Source organism: Oncorhynchus mykiss, chromosome 5 (assembly GCF_057628025.1).
Source record: "Oncorhynchus mykiss isolate SJ-2025 chromosome 5, ASM5762802v1, whole genome shotgun sequence".
Taxonomy (NCBI): Eukaryota; Metazoa; Chordata; class Actinopteri; order Salmoniformes; family Salmonidae; genus Oncorhynchus; species Oncorhynchus mykiss.
In genome coordinates this window covers 62,510,046-62,535,621 of record NC_143026.1, presented here as the reverse complement: position 1 = coordinate 62,535,621, position 25,576 = coordinate 62,510,046, and the positions used below count along the sequence as shown (strand labels likewise).

Sequence of the window (25,576 nt, the reverse complement as noted above, 5' to 3'; positions counted from 1 at the left end):
CTCAATAGTCTCCGTTTTGGAATGGGTGAAATCCGACAATTTAGTGACGTCTTGGTCACACTGGAGCAGACAGAGTCAATTACCTCACTACCACAACTTTCCATCCCGACTTGGACCAAAAACAGAGGAGGAGGGAAGGAGAGAGCAACTTGTGATCTAGAGAGAGACAAGGTGTTGTCCACCATCAGGGTTTTGTGGTGGCCCGTCTACTTCTGTGGATTCAATACTCAACAACATACAGGCCTTGCTCTTTTTCAAACCTAATTTTGTTGCCCTGCTTTTGTTTTGGCCTAACTTGAATTGCAGCGGAATGAGTAAAATTAATCAAATATAGGCCTACAGCAAATATAATTGTTGTGTGTGACTAGGGCTGTGACGGTCTTGGAATTTGAGGTGACGGTAATTGGCCAGGCCAATGTACACATTGACCGACATAACCGTTCAGGGGTAGGTAAAAAAAAAAAAGGGGGGGGGTCACAATTCTGTTTGTAACTTGTTTACATGGATATGCTTCTTAATTAAAATGTATTTTAAACAAGTAATTACAATTCATTATTATCATGGCATTTCATTATTATTGTTCAGGTTATTACTTCTAAATATGAATCAACCAATGAATAAATGCCGGGTTGGAGAGGATCTTGTAACTGCTGCTGCAGTCATTCGATGGCAGTGGTATTGACATATTGAGATAAATAATGTAGCTTAAACCTCTGAAAATAGGACTTTGACAGGAACGTTTTGATTCTTATTAAAGAGTCCTGACAGGCTACTTTATGAACTTTTTGAATCGACATATACACTTACCATGAGTATATAAAACATTAGGATTGAAACAATACCTATTGATGACTTGGCAAATACTACTGTATACACTGAGTATACTAAACATTAAGAACACCTGCTCTTTCCATGACAGACTGACCAGGTGAATCCAGGTGAAAGCTATGATTCCGTATTGATTTCACTTGTTAAATTAACTTCAATCAGTGTAGATAAAGGGGAGGAGACAGCCTAAATAAGGATTTTTAAGCCTTGAGACATGGATTGTGTATGTGTGCCATTCAGAGTGTGAATGCTGATTTTCATATTTTGTCTTGCCCGAACACACACCCCCATAAAAGCACCCGTCAGTCAAAGCCACCAGCGTATGTCAGACACAAGCAAATATTTCTCCATTATTTAATTTTTAAAAAAAAATCTAGGCTTACCTTAACGCTTTCCGAAATTAGGCTATAAGATAAATGATGAAGGGGACAGCTATGCTAAAGTATGAAGATGAAACTGACAATCATTAACATAGAAACAAATACACATGTCCATAGCCTAGCATATAGATTATCAAGGGTTTTAGAAAGATTTTTCAGACACTGTGAGGAACTTTATAATGCCTGAGGTGAAGAACAAATGACTGAGAAGCCTAGCAGGGCTCTGTCAACAGGACAGAGAAACAAGACACATGCTCATTAACACATGGATGGCGAAAATGATGGTATGAAATACACCAAAAACTTTTTTCTCACAAGTGTAGCAGGTTGTGAACTCTGTAAACAACTATTCCACTCCGAGAATGAGAATGGTAAATTGCTGTAATTAATACATGCATTAACAGAAATGTATGTAACCAAATGACAGGGATTAACAGTAAATGGCCTGTTTTACAAACAGTAGGCTACCAAATGGGCAATCATAAAAATGCATTGTGGGCTGACACGGTATAACCTAGGCTACTATTCTATTTGCAGGAATAGGAGGGCGGTAATTTTTTTTGTCCTGATCAGCGTTTATTAGTCTATAAATTAAGAAAAGATTCAGTATCAAATTATGCCAGGTTGGAGAGGATTGGTGCATTGCCCATTTGACACAACATTAGTGCATTATAGGCCTCAGAGCCGGAACGACCTCGTCGACTGCTGATGAATAATTCATATATAGTACAGTTTCTGTACAGCACTTTGAGATATCAGCTGATGTACGAAGGGCTATATAAAATAAATTTGATTGATTGATTGAGTCAGACACTTCCAACCTTTTTTAAAAGAAGACAGATGTATTTATTTACTAACAAGCAATGAAAACGTGTGTTTAAAAAAATATAGCCTATAGCGCTCTACACCCTTGTGTAGCTAATCTACGCTGAACAAAAATATAAACACAACATGTACATTTAGTGTGTGGAATGAAGGCAGAATGTGTCTGATTCCAGGTATATGTGCATACTCATAAAATCCAGTTGACCTCAATTGGGGAGCCATGGAAACCAGGGAATGGGGAGTGGACGGGGAGTGTGTGCAGTTGCATCTAGGAGGATTTGGCTTTGTTTGTGATAGGGCTGACCCCATTTAGTCGACTGGTCGATTTGTTTCGTCGATAGGCTGTTGGTCGACAGATGTTTTTAGTCGAGCAGTGACAAATATATATACAGTGCCGTGCGAAAGTATTCGGCCCCCTTGAACTTTGCGACCTTTTGCCATATTTCAGGCTTCAAACATAAAGATATAAAACTGTATTTTTTTTGTGAAGAATCAACAACAAGTGGGACACAATCATGAAGTGGAACGACATTTATTGGATATTTCAAACTTTTTTTTTAAATCAAAAACTGAAAAATTGGGCGTGCAAAATGATTCAGCCCCCTTAAGTTAATACTTTGTAGCGCCACCTTTTGCTGCGATTACAGCTGTAAGTCGCTTGGGGTATGTCTCTATCAGTTTTGCACATCGAGAGACTGAAATTTTTTCCCATTCCTCCTTGCAAATGAGCTCGAGCTCAGTGAGGTTGGATGGAGAGCATTTGTGAACAGCAGTTTTCAGTTCTTTCCACAGATTCTCGATTGGATTCAGGTCTGGACTTTGACTTGGCCATTCTAACACCTGGATATGTTTATTTTTGAACCATTCCATTGTAGATTTTGCTTTATGTTTTGGATCAGTCTTGTTGGAAGATAAATCTCCGTCCCAGTCTCAGGTCTTTTGCAGACTCCATCAGGTTTTCTTCCAGAATGGTCCTGTATTTGGCTCCATCCATCTTCCCATCAATTTTAACCATCTTCCCTGTCCCTGCTGAAGAAAAGCAGGCCCAAACCATGATGCTGCCACCACCATGTTTGACAGTGGGGATGGTGTGTCCATGGTGATGAGCTGTGTTGCTTTTACGCCAAACATAACGTTTTGCATTGTTGCCAAAAAGTTCAATTTTGGTTTCATCTGACCAGAGCACCTTCTTCCACATGTTTGGTGTGTCTCCCAGGTGGCTTGTGGCAAACTTTAAACGACACTTTTTATGGATATCTTTAAGAAATGGCTTTCTTCTTGCCACTCTTCCATAAAGGCCAGATTTGTGCAATATACGACTGATTGTTGTCCTATGGACAGAGTCTCCCACCTCAGCTGTAGATCTCTGCAGTTCATCCAGAGTGATCATGGGCCTCTTGGCTGCATCTCTGATCAGTCTTCTCCTTGTATGAGCTGAAAGTTTAGAGGGACGGCCAGGTCTTGGTAGATTTGCAGTGGTCTGATACTCCTTCCATTTCAATATTATTGCTTGCACAGTGCTCCTTGGGATGTTTAAAGCTTGGGAAATCTTTTTGTATCCAAATCCGGCTTTAAACTTCTTCACAACAGTATCTCGGACCTGCCTGGTGTGTTCCTTGTTCTTCATGATGCTCTCTGCGCTTTTAACGGACCTCTGAGACTATCACAGTGCAGGTGCATTTATACGGAGACTTGATTACACACAGGTGGATTGTATTTATCATCATTAGTCATTTAGGTTAACATTGGATCATTCAGAGATCCTCACTGAACTTCTGGAGAGAGTTTGCTGCACTGAAAGTAAAGGGGCTGAATAATTTTGCACGCCCAATTTTTCAGTTTTTGATTTGTTAAAAAAGTTTGAAATATCCAATAAATGTCGTTCCACTTCATGATTGTGTCCCACTTGTTGTTGATTCTTCACAAAAAAATACAGTTTTATATCTTTATGTTTGAAGCCTGAAATGTGGCAAAAGGTCGCAAAGTTCAAGGGGGCCGAATACTTTCGCAAGGCACTGTGTATGTATATATATATATATATATATATATATATATTTATTATTATTTTATTTTTTTAAATAATTTTTTAATTGCACACAAGATACCTGTCTGATTTGCTCCTCTCTCTATGGACTAATCCATTAAGGAAGCCACGGTCCAAGAAAAAGAGGAGTGTGTCTCAGCTGCACAAGGCACGTCTCTCCAGAATGCGCCCTCTCCCACCATTTTGTGCATAGTCATTGTTTCATAACTTGTGTGCATTGTTTGCTGTGTCTGTCAATTCCCCATTACATATATCACTAGTAGTAGCCTACATTTTAACATTAATTCCCATAATTTCTAATCTGCAATGTATTTTTGTTTAGTTATGGTATTTCGGTTAAGACATTTATTATTATTATTTATTATTATTATAGTAATTTACTGTTCTCATTGTTGGGGTGGACACGTTGTTTGCAGAACTCACAACCTATGCTAGACTTGTGAGAAACACATTTTTGTTTATTTCATTTCATTTACGAGTTTTGTCAATTTATCGTCTTTTGTTTGAAACGCTCCTGTCGATGTTGACTAAGGACGAGCACTTGTTCACCCGTAAATAAGTAGGACTAGTCTACATGGTCTGCACGCAAATGTAGGCCTATAATGTAGGGACGTTTTGATTTAGTATTTCTGATTGTCTTAACTACCACTAATGAGCTGTGTAGCATTACCCCCCCAAAAATGTCACCTCAAACAGCAAGTAAACAGTGCCTGTTTTTAGAATCAATTGAGAATGACAATAGTTCCTAAAAAGTATTTGAAAAATATTTTCAGCTCGCTCTTTTTCAATAACCACTCGGCATGAAAACGAAAAATATAATGCTCTGATCCAGTGGAAACGTCATAAAATACCTACAATTCTTATCCCTTGCACAAATAGCCTACAGCTGTGTCTGCCCCGAGCTCACTGGTGCAGGAAACTCTGAGGCCCAGAATATTTTATACAATTTTGCAAGTTTGCTAGCACAAGATTCCAGCCAACCCAGTTGATAGTTGATACGATGTTACAAGTTCGTTTCAGACAGGCCAAGCATAGCCAATGTGATTTTATAGGATATTTATTTTTTCAGGATATTTTGTACCAGCAGGCTGCAATGTTTTTATTAGTTGGCTTAATGTAGGCTATTTTTACATAGTTGACAATTTTAATAAAAGTTATTTTTAGATTTGTATAATTTTCATTTATACTGAACAAAAATATAAACGCAACATGTAAAGGGTTGGTCCCATGTTTCATGAGATGAAATAAAAGATCCCACAAAAAGCATATTTATTTATTTGTTTACATCCCTATTAGTGAGGATTAATCCATCCACCTGATGTGTGGAATATCAATAATCTGATTAAACAGCATGATCATTACACAGGTGCACCTGGTGTTGGGGACAGTAAAAGGCCACTCTAAAATGTAAGTTTTGTCACACAACACAATGCCACAGATGTCTCAAGTTTTGATGGAGCGTGCAATTGGCATGTTGACTGCAGTAATGTCCATCAGAGCTGTCCATCAAAACCCCATTCCTATTGGGTGGGCCTGTTCAGTGTAGATTTAGATAGATATAATGTAGATTAACCTCAGACAATGATGTTGTGATACAAAGACTTGGCACTCCACATTAAAAGTTTGCTGACCCAGCGGTTGCAAATTACTGGCAACTTCAGGATTGTAACCCCAGAATCTGCGAAGACCATCAGTAGCGGAAGGAGGAGGGTCGGAACAGTTAAAAAAAATTCTGGTTAGGTTATATTGATATCTTGCTCCCTCTTAAGTCATTTGTGTGTTATTTAATCAAACAGCATGCTTAAAGCATCAGACAAGTTGATTTTATTAAAACACATATGCTATGTCATAAATGGAAAAATACATGTTTTAGAATTTCGACCACTCAATTGGTTGAAAGAAGGTCGACCAATGTTTTTTTTTGTCGCCTAATTTGTGGGGATGATTGCATGAGAAAGTCAACCGTACAACATAGACCATAATACAGCCATCTCCCGAGTGGCGCAGTGGTCTAAGGCACTGTATCTCAGTGCAAGAGGTGTCACTACAGTCCCTGGTTCGTATCCAGGCTGGGCTACTATTTACCATATATCAAATCAAATGTATTTATATAGCCCATCGTACATCAGCGGATATCTCAAAGTGCTGTACAGAAACCCAGCCTCAAACAGCAAGCAATGCAGGTGTAGAAGCACCTTGTAGAATATAAATTCTACAAACTGCAAACCCAGAGCAAGAATAGGTAAATGAACTATCAGTGTGATAGGGAGAGGTACGCCGGTAAGGTGAGGCTGAACTATCACAAAGTAGGTATGTTCATTCTCCCCTGGTCTGTTAAGTTTGACACTTGGGCTCATTTAGCTGATGGCCAGGAGGCACTTAGCGAGTGACCTTGAGGGAGGTGACTGATGCACGTGGAAATTAGCGAGAGGACAGGACACCTCCAGAATGCCTTTGTCCCATGACTCCCTCCGTCCCTCCCTGTCATCCACTACTAATGGACTCGCTGCTAATGGCTTTATGTGGCAAAAAAGCTAACAGATTACCTGGTCTGCTTAGTACTTCCCAGGACTGGTTGGTTTTTATTGTGATGAGTAGGCTATATTTGTTTATCCCCCTGCACAGCTTTGTAATACATGGGGATGGTCTTCACTGGTTCTGCCATGTAATCGACATGGTTTATTGACTAGACCTCAATCCCTCCCTAGGTCAGGAGCACATGGGAGTGACCGATCCCATTGGAAACCTCACCAGCGCCATATCTGCCTTATAGGTTTCGAGGTCTTCTTCACACAATGACGCAATCAGTACTCTCAAAGAACTGGAAAATGGACCGAAGAAGTGCTCCAGTCACCACCATGCGATTTGAAGGCAACAAAATGGAAAAGAAACCAGTGAAGCTTGTAGCAAATCCATATAGATTACAACCAGTCAGTCAGACCTTTATGGTGGCGAAGATCTGAGGAAGGGTTCACAAAAAAAAATTGCCTGGAAACCTGTGGCGTAATAATAACACCTGGCTGGCTGTCTGAACGGCTGTAGGCATGCAGAAGCAAAATGGCTCTAGTCTAGTAAGATACAAAGGGAAACGAGCCCACTGTTCACAGGGCAAAATGACAGGGGGGCTTTTATAAAGAAAACAGGAACGGAGGAAAGACTTAGGGTCTGCCCGGTAACAAGGAGGATAGGCACCTCTCTCCTCTCACTCTAACCATCTGCATTGTCAACATTCTCAGTCTCAACGTGGTTGGATGTAATGTTTTTTTTTCTTTATGCAATGTTCCAGCCTGCCTGCAGAAGGATTGCATTGGCACGTTTTGGCTTGATCATCCCTCAGCAAAGCTGTGTGTGACAGAGGGAGCGAGTGAGTTACAGAGAGCTGGAGGGGAGGAGAGGGAGGAGGGCTGGCTAAGTCACATGGGCAACCAGAGGAAGCAGGCAGGCAGACTTTAGCACTGCAGCTTAAAGGAGAAAAACATATTCAGAGAACATGCAGATTCTCCTCTTTGCGGCCCTCTGTCATCACATCGCCTACTCCCGTTGCCTTTCTCACCTGGTGTAGCCTATAACGCATTCTTATTCTAAATGAATGTATTTCTATAGGCCATTCAAATTGCACTATTACTGTCTGCGTGTTACTCATGTTAAATAGACAAGCCTAATTTTAACAATGTCGGTGTGAACCACTGTCAGCTTTAAATGCCTCAGTCAGTCAGTGTATTGACTCTTGATGTAATCAGCCCACTGGCGTCTAGTGTTAATACTCCTAAGAGTGAACTGAATCAATCAAGCCAGTAGTGTGTTGTGTTGTGTTGTGCTATCTGAGCTCCCCTCTCAGTCCTTCATTATGCTAAGTGGCGAAATTGGCTACAATTATGGATCTATTTCAGGCCAGCTGGGGAGAACAGAACAGCAGAGCTCACTGATTACTTCCTTTGTTGTTTACGTCTTCACATCGCATGGTTTAATGGAATGGTAGAAATGCTGGAGTGGGACTGGGGATGGGTGGATGGTACGGATTACCAGGAGGAATGGGCATGGTATAGTGATTTGGTAACCATCCCCTCCACTACCTGCCCCCCACTGTTTTTTTACACTTAACATTCTGTTTGTTCCTTCTAACACTAATGATGTGAAGTAATGGAGCCCCTCGTAGGACTCACGCTCTCTCTCTCTCCTTCTCTCTCCTATCTCTCTCTCTCGATCTCTCTCTCTCTCTCACACAGACTATTCTGCTAGAAAAGCACACATCACAGAGGTAATGTACTTGCTTATTTTACTTTTATTTAGCCCATATGACCGTGAAATACATTTGACTCTTCCTCCCTGACATGCCCTTTACGTTAACCCCCCTCTCCTCACTGTGATCCTACACACACCATTTCCCTATACTCTGTATGTGTTCTGACTGCTACACACACCATTTCCCTATACTCTGTATGTGTTCTGACTGCTACACACACCATTTCCCTATACTCTGTATGTGCTCTGACTGCTACACACACCGTCTCCATCTACTTTGATCCCCCTGCACGTCAATCCTCATGGTGTGTGATCTCTGTTTGCTACACTTTATATAAAGACTTCAGCATCAGTATGCTCAGGGGTAGTGAGGGAATCTCCATAGGGACTGCTATGGTTATAAGCCCCTTCCATGTTCCACTCTGCCCTGCGATGAGAAGCACCCACTCTCAATTTGGCTGCGTAATCTGGGAGGATAGAGGTTAGAAAGAGGAGCTTGAAGGGACACTCAGTCCACTCAGAAGGCTTAGTGACACATTTACAAAGCGTTCACACCTGTGTCAAGTTTGCACTTGTGATTTTCAAAGGGGAATACAGGACAAAAGAAATCAAAGCTGAAAAACGTGAAACTGTCCTTGTACCTCTTGATATTCAGGAAAAACTCTAGATCACCTTGACTCCACACACAATCAATACATTTTGAGTCCAGGCTATAACACTCTACAATGTGGAAAAAGTCAAGGGGTCTGAATACTTTCTGAAGGCGCTCACTTTCACATACTCTGCTGCTACGCTGTATGTCTATCCTGATTGCCTAGTCACTTTTACCCCAATCTATATGTACATATTACCTACATTACCTCAACTGCCTCGTACCCCTGCACATTGACTCGGCACCGGTGCTCCTTGTACTGTATATAGCCTCGTTATTGTTATTTTATTGTGTTACTATTTCCTTTTTAAGTAAGTAAGCATTTCACGGTGAAGTCTACACCTGGGGCATGTGAATACATTTGATTCGATTGACCTTTTGTTCCTCATTTGATGTGTTTATTATTGCAAAGAACAGGTGGAAACTGCACACTGGTGCTGCAAACGCTTGATAAACACTAACCTCAGGTGTTCGTGTTGTTAGTGTTGTCAGCCCATAGAAGTGAGTATCGGTCTAAATATGTGTCTTAACCACTCTGCTCCATCCTCTGGCCAACAGCTGCCTGGTGTCTCGGGTCTACCAGGCCAGGGGAAGAGGATGGGCCACAGGGGAGTGGACGCGTCCGGAGAGACCACCTACAAGAAGGTAGGCAGTCGGCACCATCTCCCCGGATTTTAGCCAGTCAATCAATTAATTAATCAAGCATATAGGGATCACATATAGTGCCTGCGCCTTTTACAAATGCCTCACAGCAAAGCAGCCAAACCCCCAATAGAACAAGCCAAGACATTGGCAAGGAAAAACTCCCTTGGTAGGCACTTGGCAATGGTCCTTTATGCACAGTTAGGCTACAGCTGTGTGCAGGCAAAGCAGAGAAGGGACATAAGCCTGCACACTGTACTCTCCACTTATACTATATGTTTTATGGTCACATACACTTGATAGGTGCAGTGAAGTGTGTTGTTTTACAGGGTCAGTCATAGTAGTGCGGCACCCCTGGAGCAAATCAGGGTTAAGTGCCTTGCTCAAGGGCACATTGACAGATTTTTGGGGTATTTTTTATATATGTGAGAAGGCATAAAGAAAAGACACTGCAGAGCAATCCGAGTGTGTCTCACAGATAACCACTACTCCGACCCGATTCATCCACCCTGTCTGTCTTTAGCACGTTACACTATAGGTATTCTGGTTTGCGTGTCTGAGTGAGTCAATGTTTTGCCTCTTTAGTGTAGAATTCAGTCCCGTCTGAGAGCTGAGCTAATGGAGCTTGTAAATCGTAAGATTTCTCAATGAATACAAATGAGTGGTAGTCCACCAAGCTCAGAAATGTCTTAAGTATTTCCCTAATCCCCACCATCTCTCTCCTCTCCCCCAGACCACGTCCTCCGCCCTGAAAGGTGCCATCCAGCTGGGCATCGGCTACACGGTGGGCAACCTGAGCTCCAAGCCTGAGAGAGACGTCCTCATGCAGGACTTCTATGTGGTGGAGAGCATCTTCTTCCCCAGGTAACCACACCATCGGGGCAGCACACAGCTTTGTGACATTATTAGAATGAGGCCTTTCAAATATATCTGATATTTCTGACCGATCACAAAACTGATCCTAGAGATTTCTTTTGATGGTAAGTCGTTCGTTATTTACACTAGAATGATTCATTCATAGTGGTGCAGCGGTCTAAGGCATTGCATCTCAGTGCAAGAGGCCTCACTACAGTCCCTGGTTCAATTCCAGGCTGTATCACATCCGGCCGTGATTGGGAGTCCCACAGGGCAGCGCACAATTGGCCCAGCGTTGTCCGGGTTTGGCCGTGATATGCCGTAGTTGTAAATAAGAATTTGTTCTTAACTGACTCACCTAGTTAAATAAAGGTTCAATTGAAAATATATTTTTTTAACCTTTATTTAACTAGGCAAGTCAATTAAACAAATTCTTATTTACAATGACAGCCTACCAAAAGGCCTCCTGCAGGGACGGGGGCTGGGATTAAAAATATAGGACAAAACACACATCACAACAAGAGAGACACCACAACACTAGATAAAGAGAAACCTAAGTTGATAACATTGCATGGCAGAAACACATGACAACACAGCATAATTAATAGCAACACCACATGACAACGACATGGTAGCAGCACAAAACATGGTACAAACATTATTGGCCAGCACAAAGGCAAGAAGGTAGAGAACAATACATCACGCGAAGCAGCCACAACTGTCGGTAAGAGTGTCCGTGATTGAGTCTTTGAATGAAGAGATTGAGATAAAAATGTCCAGTTTGAGTGTTTTTGCAGCTCATTCCAGTCGCTAGCTGCAGAAAACTGAAAAGAGGTGGGACCCAGGCATGTGTGCGCTTTGGGGACCTTTAACAGAATGTGACTGGCAGAACGGGTGTTGTATGTGGAGGATGAGGGCTGCAGTAGATATCTTCGATAGGGGGGGAGTGAGGCCTAAGAGGGGTTTATAAATAATCGTCAACTTGCGACCCACTAGTTATACAGAGATGACCAGTTTACCAGGAGTGTAGAGTGCAGTGATGTGTCCTATGTGGCGCAATGGTAGCAAATCTGATGGCCGAATGTTTAAGAACATCTAGCCGATCTATAAATTACGTCTCCGTAGTAGAGGTCGACCGATTAATCGGAACGGCTGATTAATTAGGGCCGATTTCAAGTTTTCATAACAATCGGGAATCGTATTTTTGGGCACCGATTTAATCTATTTTTTTATATACCTTTATTTAACTAGGCAAGTCAGTTAAGAACACATTCTTACTTTCAATGACGGCCTAGGAACTGTGGGTTAACTACCTCAACAGATGTTCACCTTGTCAGCCCGGGGGAGCCAATCTTGCAACCTTATAGTTAACTAGTCCAATGCAATAACGACCTGCCTCTCTCTCGTTGCACTCCACAAGGAGACTGCCTGTTACGCGAATGCAGTAAGCCAAGGTAAGTTGCTAGCTAGCATTAAACGTATATTATAAAAAACAATCAATCATAATCACTAGTTAACTACACATGGTTGATGATATTACTAGATATTATCTAGCGTGTCCTGCTTTGCATATAATCTGACTGAGCATACAAGTATCTAAGTATCTGACTGAGCGGTGGTAGGCAGAAGCAGGCGCGTAAACATTCATTCAAACAGCACTTTTGTGCGTTTTGCTAGCAGGTCTTTGTTGTGCGTCAAGCATTGAGCTGTTTATGACTTCAAGCCTATCAACTCCCAAGATTAGGCTGGTGTAACCGAAGTGAAATGGCTAGCTAGTTAGCGCGCACTAATAGCGTTTCAAACGTCACTCGCTCTGAGCCTTCTAGTAGTTGTTCCCCTTGCTCTGCATGGGTAACGCTGCTTTGATGGTGGCTGTTGTCGTTGTGTTGCTGGTTCGAGCCCAGGGAGGAGCGAGGAGAGGGACCGAAGCTATACTGTTACACTGGCAATACTAAAGTGCCTATAAGAACATCTAATAGTCAAAGGTTAATGAAATACAAATGATATAGAGGGAATTAGTCCTATAATTCCTATAATAACTACAACCTAAAACTTCTTACCTGGGAATATTGAAGACTCATGTACCTCTGTTTTGGAGGTGTTCAGAACAAGGTTAAGGGCAGAGAAAGCTTGTTGGACACTAAGAAAGCTTTGTTGTAGAGCATTTAACACAAAATCCCATATCTAAAAGCCTTTCTCCTTCTCTCCTGGTCCCAGTGAAGGCAGCAACCTGACTCCAGCCCACCACTTCCCAGACTTCCGCTTCAAGACGTATGCTCCCGTGGCCTTCCGCTACTTCAGGGAGCTCTTTGGGATCAGGCCTGATGACTACCTGGTAAGAACATGTAACTCTATCCTTTTTCAACCATGACAACAGACATGAACACATAGCATGGTGTCACCATACATTAGATATCCAGAATGAACAGAGGAGCATTCATTTTCTATTTTTTACTTCTATTTTTTACTTAACACTTATTGTTCTTAACTTCTTAAAGCATTGTTGGTTAAGGGCTTGTAAGTACGCATTTCACTGTAAGGTGCAAGGTGCACTGTTGTATTCAGTGCATTATAAATACAATTTGATTTAATAGGTCAGTGTTGAGGAATGGTTTTAGGGTAGCTAGTGCACCAATTCCTGATCCCACTTTTTATTTTGTTTTATTTATTTAACCTTTATTTAACTAGGCAAGTTAGTTAAGAACAAATTCTTATTTACACTGATGGCCTACCAAAAGGCAGAAGGCCTCCTGTGGGGGCTGGGATTATTATGATTATTTTTTAAATAATAACAAATAGGACATAACACACATCAGGACAAGAAAGAAAAAAACTACATAAAGAGAGACCTAAGACGACAACATAGCATGGCAGCAACACAACATGGCAGCACAAAACATAGTACAAACATTATTGGGCACAGACAACAGCGCAAAAGGCAAGAAGGTAGAGACAACAATACATCACGTGAAGCAGCCACAACTGTCAGTAAGTGAAGAGACCAGTTTACCAGGAGTGTAGAGTGCAGTGACGTGTCCTATAAGGAGCATTGGTGGCAAATCTGAATCCTGAATAGTAAAGAACATCTAGCCGCTCGAGAGCACCCTTACCTACCGATCTATAAATGATGTCTCCGTAGTCTAGCATGGGTAGGATGGTCATCTGAATCAGCTTTGATATGTGCTTAGAGAAGGACAGTGTACCTTCTAGCCATACTCCCAAGTACTTGTATGAGGTGACTACCTCAAGCTCTAAACCCTCAGAGGTAGTAATCACACCTGTGGGGAGAGGGGCATTCTTCTTACCAATCCACATGATCTTTGTTTTGGAGGTGTTCAGAACAAGGTTACGGGCAGAGTAAGCTTGTTGGACACTAAGAAAGCTTTGTTGTAGAACACAACACAAAATACGGGGAGGGGCCAGCTGAGTATAAGACTGTATCGTCTGCATGTAATTGGATGAGAGAGCTTCCTACTGCTTAAGATATGTTGTTGATGTAAATTGAGAAGAGCGTGGGACCTAGGATCGAGCCTTGGAGTACTCTCTTGGTGACAGAAGCAGGTCTCTGTACAAAAGCTGTTCAGAGGCTCCCTGTATAGAGAGACTGAGGTAACCAGTCCACCTGCTGTGTCCTGGTCTTAGCCAACACTCCCACAGCCTGCTGCCTTCTCCCTCCCTCTCGGTCCAGCCTGCTGCCAGCAGCACAGCAGGCAATGTAGCACCATGACTGGGAGCGTGATTTCTCCCACTAGACAGGCAGGCACGAGTCACTGCTGGAGAGAGGTTGGGAAGAATATCAGGAGAGACGGGGGAGGGACAAGCAGGGTTGGAGAGTTTGGGAGAGTGGAAGAAATGGGCTAAGAAATACTGTGTGGATGAATAGGGATATTAGGCAGGGAGAAGCAGAGATGGGGACGGCGAAGGGAGAAATGGTGAGTAGAGAGGATGAAGGCTGGGGAGGGCCAGAGAAGGGTTGGGGGGTGCTATAAGAAGTCTGGGCAGAGAGATGGTTAGGCCCAGAGGAGGTCTGGGGAAGTGGTTAGTGTGGTGGCAGAGTGAGTCACTGCTCCTCCGTGAGTGGTCAGCAGTCTGGGCATGTGTCTGTGTACATGACAAATAGGATGCACACATGTCCTTGTGTGTTTCGCTATGACTGTCATGGAATTTTGGATGATGGTTAATTGTCAACCATAAAATAAAAACGTGCATTTTCTCCTGTCCTGTGCTGCTCCCGACTGCATAGGACTCAAATCAGGGATGTGATGATCCATGTTTACTGTCAACCCAGGCTGACAGCTAATTGAGGGTATATAGCATGCTGCTGTTAACTATACGCTCTGTAGTCAAGTCAGTGTTCCCTATTTTTTTTTTTTTTTAATTTACCCCCTTTTTTTCCCCAATTTCGTGGTATCCAATTGTTTAGTAGCTACTATCTTGTCTCATCGCTACAACTCCCGTACGGGCTCGGGAGAGACGAAGGTTGAAAGTCATGCGTCCTCCGATACACAACCCAACCAAGCCGCACTGCTTCTTAACACAGCGCACATCCAACCCAGCCGCACCAATGTGTCGGAGGAAACACCGTGCACCTGGCAACCTTGGTTAGCGTGCACTGCGCCCGGCCCGCCACAGGAGTCGCTGGTGCGCGATGAGACAAGGATATCCCTACCGGCCAAGCCCTCCCTAACCCGGACGACGCTGGGCTGTGCGTCGCCCCCACGGACCTCCCGGTCACGGCAGAGCCTGGGCGCGAATCCAGAGTCTCTGGTGGCACAGCTGGCGCTGCAATACAGCGCCCTTAACCACTGCGCCACCCGGGAGGCCCAGTGTTCCCTTTTTTTGGTAAGCCTTTTTTTTGCATGCATTTCCTCATACTCGTTTGCAACAACACTTTGCTGAAACAAGGAGCAACAAAGTTTCAGCACGCTGTAAAGAGTCCATGTTACCGTGGAATTGGACTCAACTGCACGCAGGTCTTGTATTTTTTTAATGTCCTGCAGTCCCGTCTTCAGTCAGTTTAAAGCACTATAATTGTTCTACAACACAATTCTAAAACTGTCTGTTAGGTTGTGGACCAGGCTTACTTTTACTTTACTGCTTTTGGGTAAAGTTTGTCAACTTAAATGAAGTTAATCAACAATAAACGGTTATACAATTACCCTGCCAACCCTAGCTATGACATAATAATGCGTGCGTGCGATAGACATAGTGTCAGACCTCATAGCCTCATTGTCACATTGTATCTGTGCTGGCTGACTGGCATTGTGTTTGGCTGTGTATCAACATGTACAGACACAATGCAAGAATTTGGTCTTAGTTATTCCTTTGTTCCATTTCGGACAACAATGTACAGAACTACAGTAGAGAATATGGGCAAATTCTGTTTGTATTGATTTTCTGAATAGCAAATAGCAGTGTACAGTCGTGGCCAAAAGTTTTGAGAATGACACACATATACATTTTCACAGTGTCTGCTGCCTCAGTTTGTATGATTGCAATTTGTATATACTCCAGAATGTTATTTGCCATGCGAATGAACTGAATCCCCCAAAAACATTTCCACTGCATTTCAGCTCTGCCACAAAAGGACCAGCCAGTGATGTCAGTGATGTCAGTGATTCTCTCGTTAAAACAGGTGTGAGTGTTGACGAGGACAAGGCTGGAGATCACTCTGTCATGCCGATTGAGTTCGAATAACAGACTGGAAGCTTCAAAAGGAGGGTGGTGCTTGGAATAATTGTTCTTCCTCTGTCAACCATGGTTACCTGCAAGGAAACACATGCCGTCATCATTGCTTTGCACGAAAAGGGCTTCACAGGCAAGGATATTGCTGCCAGTAAGATTGCACCTAAATCAACCATTTATTGGATCATCAAGAACTTCAAGGAGAGCGGTTCAATTGTTGTGAAGAAGGCTTCAGGGCGCCCAAGAAAGTCCAGCAAGAGCCAGGACTGTCTCCTAAAGTTGATTCAGTTGCGTGATCGGGGCACCACCAGTACAGAGCTTGCTCAGGAATGACAGCAAACCAGGTGTGAGTTCATCTGCACGCACAGTGAGCCGAAGACTTTCGGAGGATGGCCTGGTGCAGCAAAGAAGCCACTCCTCTCCAGGAAAAACATCAGGGACAGACTGATATTCTGCAAAAGGTACAGGGATTGGACTGCTGAGGACTGGGGTAAAGTCATTTTCTCTGATGAATCCCCAATCCGATTGTTTGGGGCATTCGGAAAAAAGCTTGTCCGGAGAAAACAAGGTGAGCGCTACCATCAGTCCTGTGTCATGCCAACAGTAAAGCATCCTGAGTCCATTCATGTGTGGGGTTGCTTCTCTGCCAAGGGAGTGGGCTCACTCACAATTTTGCCGAACAACATAGCCACGAATAAAGAATGGTACCAACACATCCTCCGAGAGCAACTTCTCTCGACCATCCAGGAACAGTTTGGTGACGGACAATGCCTTTTCCAGCATGATGGAGCACCTTGCCATAAGGCAAAAGTGATAACTAAGTGGCTCGGGGAACAAAACATCAATATTTTGGGTCCATGGCCAGGAAACTCCCCAGACCTTAATCCCATTGAGAACTTGTGGTCAATCCTCAAGAGGCGTAGTGGACAAAGAAAAACCCACAAATTCTGACAAACTCCAAGCATTGATTATGCAAGAATGGGCTGCCATCAGTCAGGATGTGGCCCAGAAGTTAATTGACAGCATGCCAGGGTGGATTGCAGAGGTCTTGAAAAATAAGGGTTAACACTGCAAATATTGACCCTTTGCATCAACTTCATGTAATTGTCAATAAAAGCCTTTGACACTTATGAAATGCTGGTAATGATACTTCAGTATTCCATAGTAACATCTGACAAAAATATCTAAAGACACTGAAGCAGCAAACTTTGTGAAAATTAATAATTGTGTCATTCTCAAAACTTTTGGCCACGACTGTACTGTACAGAAAATACACCAGTGTGCCTATTCCACAAACACAAACACCATAATCCCCAAAATAACCCAGTCCACAGCTCCTTCCCTCCTCTCCAGAGCTGAATGGGAGTAATTCATTGATTTTATTTGTATTTTATTAGGATCCCCATTAGCCATCGCCAATGGCTACAGCTAGTCTTACTGAGGTCCGACATTATAGACAACGACTTTACAATTGACATGCATTTAAAACGTGTGTGTGTGTGTGTGTGTGTGTGTGCGCGTGTGTGCGCACAATCAGTTACACATACATAGCAGTACATAGACACAACAAGTAGGTCACATGGGGTAGAGGTGTTGCTTTATTTGTTTTTTAAAACCAGGTTTGCTGTTCACTTGCGCTATGTGAGATGGAAGGGAGTTCCATGCACTCATGGCTCTGTATAATACTGTATGTTTCTTTAAATCTGTTCTGGACCTGGGGACTGTGAAAAGACCTCTGGTGGCATGTCTGGTGGAGTAAGTGTGTGTCAGAGCTATACGTTGACCATGCAAACAATTTGGAATATCTAACGCATGAATGTTTCTTATAAAAACAAGAAGTGATACAGTCAGCCTTTCCTCAAGAGACTGGCATGCATAGTATTGATATTAGCCCTCAGATTACAATGAAGAGCAAAACGTGCCGCTTTGTTCTGGGCCGGCTGCAGCTTAACTAGGTCTTTCTTTGCAGCACTTGACCCATATGACTGGACAATAATCAAGATGAGATCAAACTAGAGCCTGCAGGACTTGCTTTGTGGAGTGTGGTGTAAAAAAAATCAGAGCATCTCTATCATGGACAGACCTCTCCCCATCTTTATAACGATTGAATCTATATGTTTTGACCATGACAGTTTACAATCTAAGGTAACACCAAGTAATTTAGCCTCCTCAACTTGCTCAACAGCCACACCATTCATTACCAGATTCAGCTGAGGTTTAGAACTTAGGGAATAATTTTTTACCAAATTCAATGCTCTTAGTTTAAGAGATGTTCAGGACCAGTTTATTACTGGCCACCTATTCTAAAACTGACTGCAACTCTTTGTTTAAGGTTGCAGCGACTTCACTAGTTGCTAACGCGTATAGGGTTGAATCATCAGCATACATGAACACACAGGCTTTGTTTAATGCCAGTGGCAGGTCATTGGTAAAAATAGAAAAGAATAGAGTGCCAAGAGAAGCTTCCATTAAAGTGGTAAACTGTCCATTAAACTGTTGTGTATGCTATTGCCCCCACGTTGACCAGGCTATATATGAAATATAGTCTGCCTTCATTGTATTACAAAGCAACTTTATTGACCTGAAATTAGTACTGAATATAGGTGAAACGAAATATGTATTGTTCTCTAGAGCGCATAAAAATAACGTTGATTTAAGCATGTGTACTTTGTCCATATTGATAGTGTCCCTGCTTACAAATATCTGGGCATCTGGATAGATGAAAAAGCTGTCTCTTAAAAAGCATATTGATGAGTTAGTTAAGAAGTTGAGAATAAAAATGGGCTTCTTCTCTGTGTTCTATTAGATACAGTGGCTTGCAAAAGTATTCACCCCCTTGGCATTTCCCTATTTTGTTGCCTTACAACCTGGAATTTAAATGGGTTTTGGGGGCTTGTATCATTTGATTTACACAACATGCCTACCACTTTGAAGGTGCAAAGCTTGGCACATCTAGCCACTGGGATTTTTGCCCATTCTTTAAGGCAAAACTGCTCCAGCTCCTTCAAGTTGGTTGGGTTCCGCTGGTGTACAGCAATATGTAAGTCATACCACAGATTCTCAATTGGATTGAGGTCTGGGCTTTGACTAGGCCATTCTAAGACATTTAAATGTTTTCCCTTAAACCACTCAAGTGTAGCTTCAGCAGTGTCCTTAGGGTCATTGTCCTGCTGGAAGGTGAACCTCTGTCCCAGTCTCAAATCTCTGGAAGACTGAAACAGGTTTCCCTCAAGAATTTCCCTGTATTTAGCGCCATCCATAATTCCTTTAATTCTGTCCAGTTTCCCAGTCCCTGCAGATGAAAAAAATGTTGTTCTCGGGGTGATGAGAGGTGTTGGGTTTGCACCAGACATAGCATTTTCCTTGATGGCCAAAAAGCTAAATTTTAGTCTCATCTGACCAGAGTACCTTCTTCCATATGTTTGGGGAGTCTCCCACATGCCTTCTGGCGAACAACAAATGTTTGCTTATTTTTTTTCTTTAAGCAATGGCTTTTTTTCTGACCACTCTTCCGTAAAGCACAGCTCTGTGGCGTGTACGGCTTAAAATGGTCCTTTTACTTTTGCAAGTTCTGAATCCACGATATGGCAGAGTTTGAAAAGACATAACACATTTTTTTCAACAACATGTTATGACAAATAATATCAAAGGCTGCACTGAAAATGTATTTCAGCCAATCATCAGTCATTTGCAGGGGCACAACTTTGGTTTTTGAAGTGGGGGTGGGGGGCATAACTTGGTGGGGGGTATGGGGGTCCTCTGCATCTGAAGCTAATTCCTGCATTTCTACACAATCTAATATGACCCATGGCCCTTCTAGCCGTCTCTATTTAGAACAACATAAAGTAAGCACAAATACCCAGCCATCAAGCTAGGTAAGAGATCATTATTAAATATGTTTAAGAGATTGATAACACTGAACTAGATCAATGATAATTCAATAATCAATACTGTGTTGCGACTTTAACCAATAGCCTACAAGGCTTTTGATTGTCTTTTATTAAGACAGCTATATCAAATTTCTGCCACCTGAACACCCAACCCCCACCAGTCTAGTTAATAGCTCTCTCCCCAACTTCCTTCCCATCTTTTTTTGTATGTCTCAAGGAAAGGTTTGGAAAACAAACATTTTATTTAAAAAACACACACACCTACACATTAACACACAGCAACAGTACACCCTCCATATAATTCATATCATAGGCCTAATAGTACTGTAGATCTCTTTCTAATTGCACACAATATAGCTGGGTCACCCTGTCCTGCCCCTAGGGGTCTAAGGCCCTGCAGCACCCAACCCAACCCACCCCACTCAGCTTTAGGATCTTAGTGAAACATTCATTATTGACATTAGTTGTGTTAGGCCAAGGCCAGAGTGTCAGCCAACAGTATGGCAGAACCCTAGGGCCAGGACTGCGCAGCCCAGCAACTAGTGATTGCTTAAATAGGTATCTCCCCAGACGTGGGCATGATTTAAATACAGACTCCTTTTGTCGTGCTGTATTCCATATAAGGAATCCAGACCTTGTGAGAATTGCTGTGAATGGCAATGCATTTCCTAGGCGCTATAAATGCTAGGTTTCACAGTTTCTTCTGATAAGTCTCCAGTATCAACATTTCCAAGCAAACAAAAACGGGGATAAGGGAGAATCTGTAGACATGTTGAGATAAAATAACATACTCTTTGTCATAATTCAGCCAGCCTTCACAAGACCATAACATATGCAAATATGTTCCCTTTTGTGTTTTATACTTCCAGCAGAGGAATGACATTTCTGTGTGCATGATGTTCAGTTTCACTGGCATATAGGATGTTCTATGGATGGTCTTAAACTGCAGTCATTACATGAACATGACTGGGCATTCTAACATATCTGTATTCATTCATCATCATCATCATCAATAGCGTATCCCAGGTCTTCCTCACATTTTTGTTTGACATGTTTTGTGTCATCGTGAAAAGCCTCTATCAACCCTCTATCAACCCAACCGTTTGGAAATTAACTTTAGAGGTTTCCCATAATGCCTTAAAATACTTTCAATCTTTGAAGCTTCTTGTATTTCCAATGTTTGCTGCAAAGAGAAAATAAAGCGTATCTGCAAAAATTCCCCTCCGCTCCGTCACAGACTGGTCTTCCCTGGCTGCCTGACCTCCGCTCCGTCACAGACTGGTCTTCCCTGGCTGCCTGACCTCCGCTCCGTCACAGACTGGTCTTCCCTGGCTACCTGACCTCCGCTCCGTCACAGACTGGTCTTCCCTGGCTGCCTGACCTCCGCTCCGTCACAGACTGGTCTTCCCTGGCTGCCTGACCTCCGCTCCGTCACAGACTGGTCTTCCCTGGCTGCCTGACCTCCGCTCCGTCACAGACTGGTCTTCCCTGGCTGCCTGACCTCCGCTCCGTCACAGACTGGTCTTCCCTGGCTGCCTGACCTCCGCTCCGTCACAGACTGGTCTTCCCTGGCTGCCTGACCTCCGCTCCGTCACAGACTGGTCTTCCCTGGCTGCCTGACCTCCGCTCCGTCACAGACTGGTCTTCCCTGGCTGCCTGACCTCCGCTCCGTCACAGACTGGTCTTCCCTGGCTGCCTGACCTCCGCTCCGTCACAGACTGGTCTTCCCTGGCTGCCTGACCTCCGCTCCGTCACAGACTGGTCTTCCCTGGCTGCCTGACCTCCGCTCCGTCACAGACTGGTCTTCCCTGGCTGCCTGACCTCCGCTCCGTCACAGACTGGTCTTCCCTGGCTACCTGACCTCCGCTCCGTCACAGACTGGTCTTCCCTGGCTGCCTGACCTACGCTCCATAACAGACTGGTCTTCCCTGGCTGCCTGACCTCCGCTCCGTCACAGACTGGTCTTCCCTGGCTGCCTGACCTCCGCTCCGTCACAGACTGGTCTTCCCTGGCTGCCTGACCCTGATGAGACCCCTGTCACCATCTGACACTGCTCAGATGAGGCACAACAAAGAATTACTTTGGTGTACATTTATACATTGATTCCATCCATGAACAGAATCAATGGTTCATCAATTGAGATGACCATTATTCCCTGATCCCAGAATGTAACCTACCCATCAACTCAAGATGGAACTTTGTATCCATTCACTGATTGTTATAATATACTGCAAAATTCACGTGAGCTCTGTAGACTGGTCTTCCCTGTCTGTCTGACCTTGCTGGGACACCTGTCACCAACTGATCCCACTAAGACATGATGAGCATAGTGTTGTGTACTGACTGTGAACCATGACAGGAATGCCTGTAGAGCTGTTTATACCATGTCAGTGTGAAAAGTAGGGAATTCGCTAGGGAAACTGATAGATCAATAATGTTACATTGCTATACTGACTAATAAAAACTCACATTGCGCTGAAAAAATATATTGGTTTGCAATTGTTTAGCCCCTGGTTTCAATCGTTTGATTCAAGTCTACTGTGATTGAGGCAAAAAATAATAGCTATATTTTTCTGCCAAACAGCAGTTACCGTCCCAACTAGAACAGTCAACTAAAGAGTATCCAGTTTCTGCTCTGCTTGTTTTTACAACTCTGAGAAAAAGCACAACACAGACAGCAGCTGCCTCTGTTCATAGAAAAAGAAGATGATTGTGGATTACAGGAAAAAGAGGACCGAGCACACCCCCATTCTCATCGACTGGGCTGCAGCGGAGCAGGTTGAGAGCTTCAAGTTCCTTGGTGTCCACATCACCAACAAACTAACATGGTCCAAGCAAACCAAGACAGTCATGAAGAGCTTACAACAAAACCTATTTCCCCGAGGAGACTGAAAATATTTGGCATGGGTCCTCAGATCCTCAAAAGTTTCTACAGCTGCACCATCGAGAGCATCCTGACTGGCAAATCTGACCACGACTCCAAAGTTTTAAGTTCCTCGGCATACACATCACGGACAAACTGAAATGATCCACCCACCCTCAGGAGGTTGAAGAAATGTGGCTTGTCACCAAAAACACTCACAAACTTTTACAGATGCACAATCGAGAGCATCCTGTCGGGCTGTATCTCCGCCTGGTACGGCAACTGCTCGACCCACAACTGTAAGGCTCTCCAGAGGGTAGTGAGGTCTGCACAACGCATCACCAGGGGCAAACTACCTGCCCTCTAGGACACCTACACCACCCGATGTCACAGGAAGGCCAAAAAAATCATCAGGGATAACAACCACCCAAGCCACTGCCTGTTCACCCTGCTATCACCCAGAAGGTCAGTGCAGGTGCATCAAAGCTGGGAGCGAGAGAGTGTTAAACAGCTTCTATTTCAAGGTCATCAGACTGTTAAACAGCCATCACTTACATTGAGTGACTGCTGCCAACATACTGACTCAAATCTCTAGCCACTTTAATAATTTAAAATTGGATGTAATAAATGTTTCACTGGTCACTTTAAACAATGCCACTTTATATAATATACTGTATTCTATACCATCTACTGCATCTTGCCTATGCCGTTCAGCCATCGCTCATCCATATATTTATATGTACATATTCTTATTCATTCCTTTACACTTTTATGTGTATAAGGTAGTTGTTGTGCAATTGTTAGATATTACTGCACGATCAGAACTAGAAGCACAAGCATTTCACTACACTCGCATTAACATCTGCTAACCATGTGTATGTGACCAGTACAATTTTATTTGATTTCTGGTTGCATCACTGCCGGGTGTGGCAACTGCTCGGCCTCCGACCGCAAGGCACTACAGAGGGTAGTGCGAACGGCCCAGTACATCACTGGGGCCAAGCTTCCTGCTGTCCAGGACCTCTATACCAGGCGGTGTCAGAGGAAGGCCCTTAAAATTATCAAAGACTCCAGCCACCCTAGTTCATAGACTGTTCTCTCTGCTACCACACGGAAGCGGTACTGGAGCGCCAAGTCTAGTTCCAAGAGGCTTCTAAACAGCTTCTACCCCCAAGCCATAAAAGTCCTGAACATCTAATCAAATGGCTACCCAGACTATTTGCATTGCCCCCCACTCTTTTTCACAGCTGCTACTCTCTTTCGTCTATGCATAGTCACTTTAATAACTCTACCTATATGTACATATTACCTAAACTAACCAGTGCCCCCGCACATTGATTCTGTACCGCTACCCCCCTGTATACAGTCTCACAATTGTTATTTTACTGCTGCTCTTTAATTACTTTTTACTTTTTTATTTCTTATTCTTATCCGTATTTGTTTAAACTGCATTGTTGGTTAGGGGCTCGTAAGTAAGCATTTCACTGTAAGGTCTACTACACCTGTTGTATTCGGCACATGTGACTAATCAAATTGGATTTGGTTCATATCTCTCGTGCTGGTTCTATACGCCAGCCTATCAGAAGTTTTGCCTTGACACAGCCTGTCCGTGCATGCTCTGTGGTGTCTGTACGGTCCTAAATCCAGCCGGCTGAAACCGGAAAACAGACTACCCTACCGCTCTGAGGTGTCCGCATGGTCCTAAAGCACACCCAAATCACGTGGGGGGGGGTCATGTCCCCAGTGAAAGTTGCAACACTGGTCATTTGTGTGAGTAGAGTACATGTTGAGTGCCCTTCTCTAAAGGCATACCGAAAGTCTTTTAATTTGTTTACAGAGACATTTTCTAACAGTTTGCTAAAAGCTGGCAGCAAGCTGATCGGTCGGCTGTTAGAACCAGTAAAGGCCGCTTTACCATTCTTGGTTAGCGGAATGACTTTGCCTTCCCTCCAGGCCTGAGGGCAAACAATTTTCTCAAGGCTCAGATTAAAGATATGACAGATAGAAGTGGTTATATAGCCAGCTACTATCCTCAATAGGTTTCCACCTAAGTTGTCAATGCCAGGAGGTTTGCCATTATTGAGCAATAACAATTTTCCCACCTCTCCAACACCAACTTTACAAAATTCAAACTTTCAATGCTTTTCTTTCATGATTTGTTTTTTTAGGCATGAATAAGATGGCTCATCGTTCGTTGTTGGCATTTCCTGCCTAAGTTTGCCCATTTTGCCAATGAAGTAATCATACAATTTATTGCCAATATCAAATGGTTTTGTGATGAATAAGCCATCTGATTTGATGAAAGATGGAGTTGAATTTGTCTTTTAATTTAAAGTACTCATTTATCATTGATCTTGGCTTCATAATACAATTTCGTCTTCTTTTTGTTGAGTTTAGTGACATATTTGTTACATCATCCACATAAGAGTAACATCTCTTATACACTATTTTAGGCCCGGCTTTTGGAACTTTGGCTTTCCTGGAATTAGCCACTATATTGTGATCACTGCATCTAATGGGTATGGATACAGCTTTATAACAAAGTTCTACAGTATTAGTAAAAATGTGATCTAGTTCCTGTAGTGTTTGTAAACGCCCTGCTAGGTTGATTAATAACCTGAACCAGATTATAGGCACTGGTTTACAGTGAGAAACTTCCTCTTGAGCGGA

The 25,576-nt window shown here is 43.1% G+C and overlaps 1 protein-coding gene across 9 annotated transcripts in view; it reads left to right on the top strand.

The window, feature by feature from the left end:
- Positions 1-25,576, top strand: part of pip5k1ca (phosphatidylinositol-4-phosphate 5-kinase, type I, gamma a) — an 80,194-nt gene that overhangs the window by 20,934 nt on the left and 33,684 nt on the right. For 6 of the 9 annotated variants that reach the window (XM_036978011.2, XM_036978009.2, XM_036978010.2 and 3 more), the window contains exons 2-5: positions 8,304-8,335; positions 9,530-9,616; positions 10,347-10,477; positions 12,686-12,803. In XM_036978011.2, coding sequence (XP_036833906.2) covers positions 8,304-8,335; positions 9,530-9,616; positions 10,347-10,477; positions 12,686-12,803 — 368 coding nt within the window. The remainder of the gene's footprint in view (positions 1-8,303; positions 8,336-9,529; positions 9,617-10,346; positions 10,478-12,685; positions 12,804-25,576) is intronic. The other 3 variants (XM_090235470.1, XM_090235468.1, XM_090235467.1) reach the window with 1 other exon arrangement.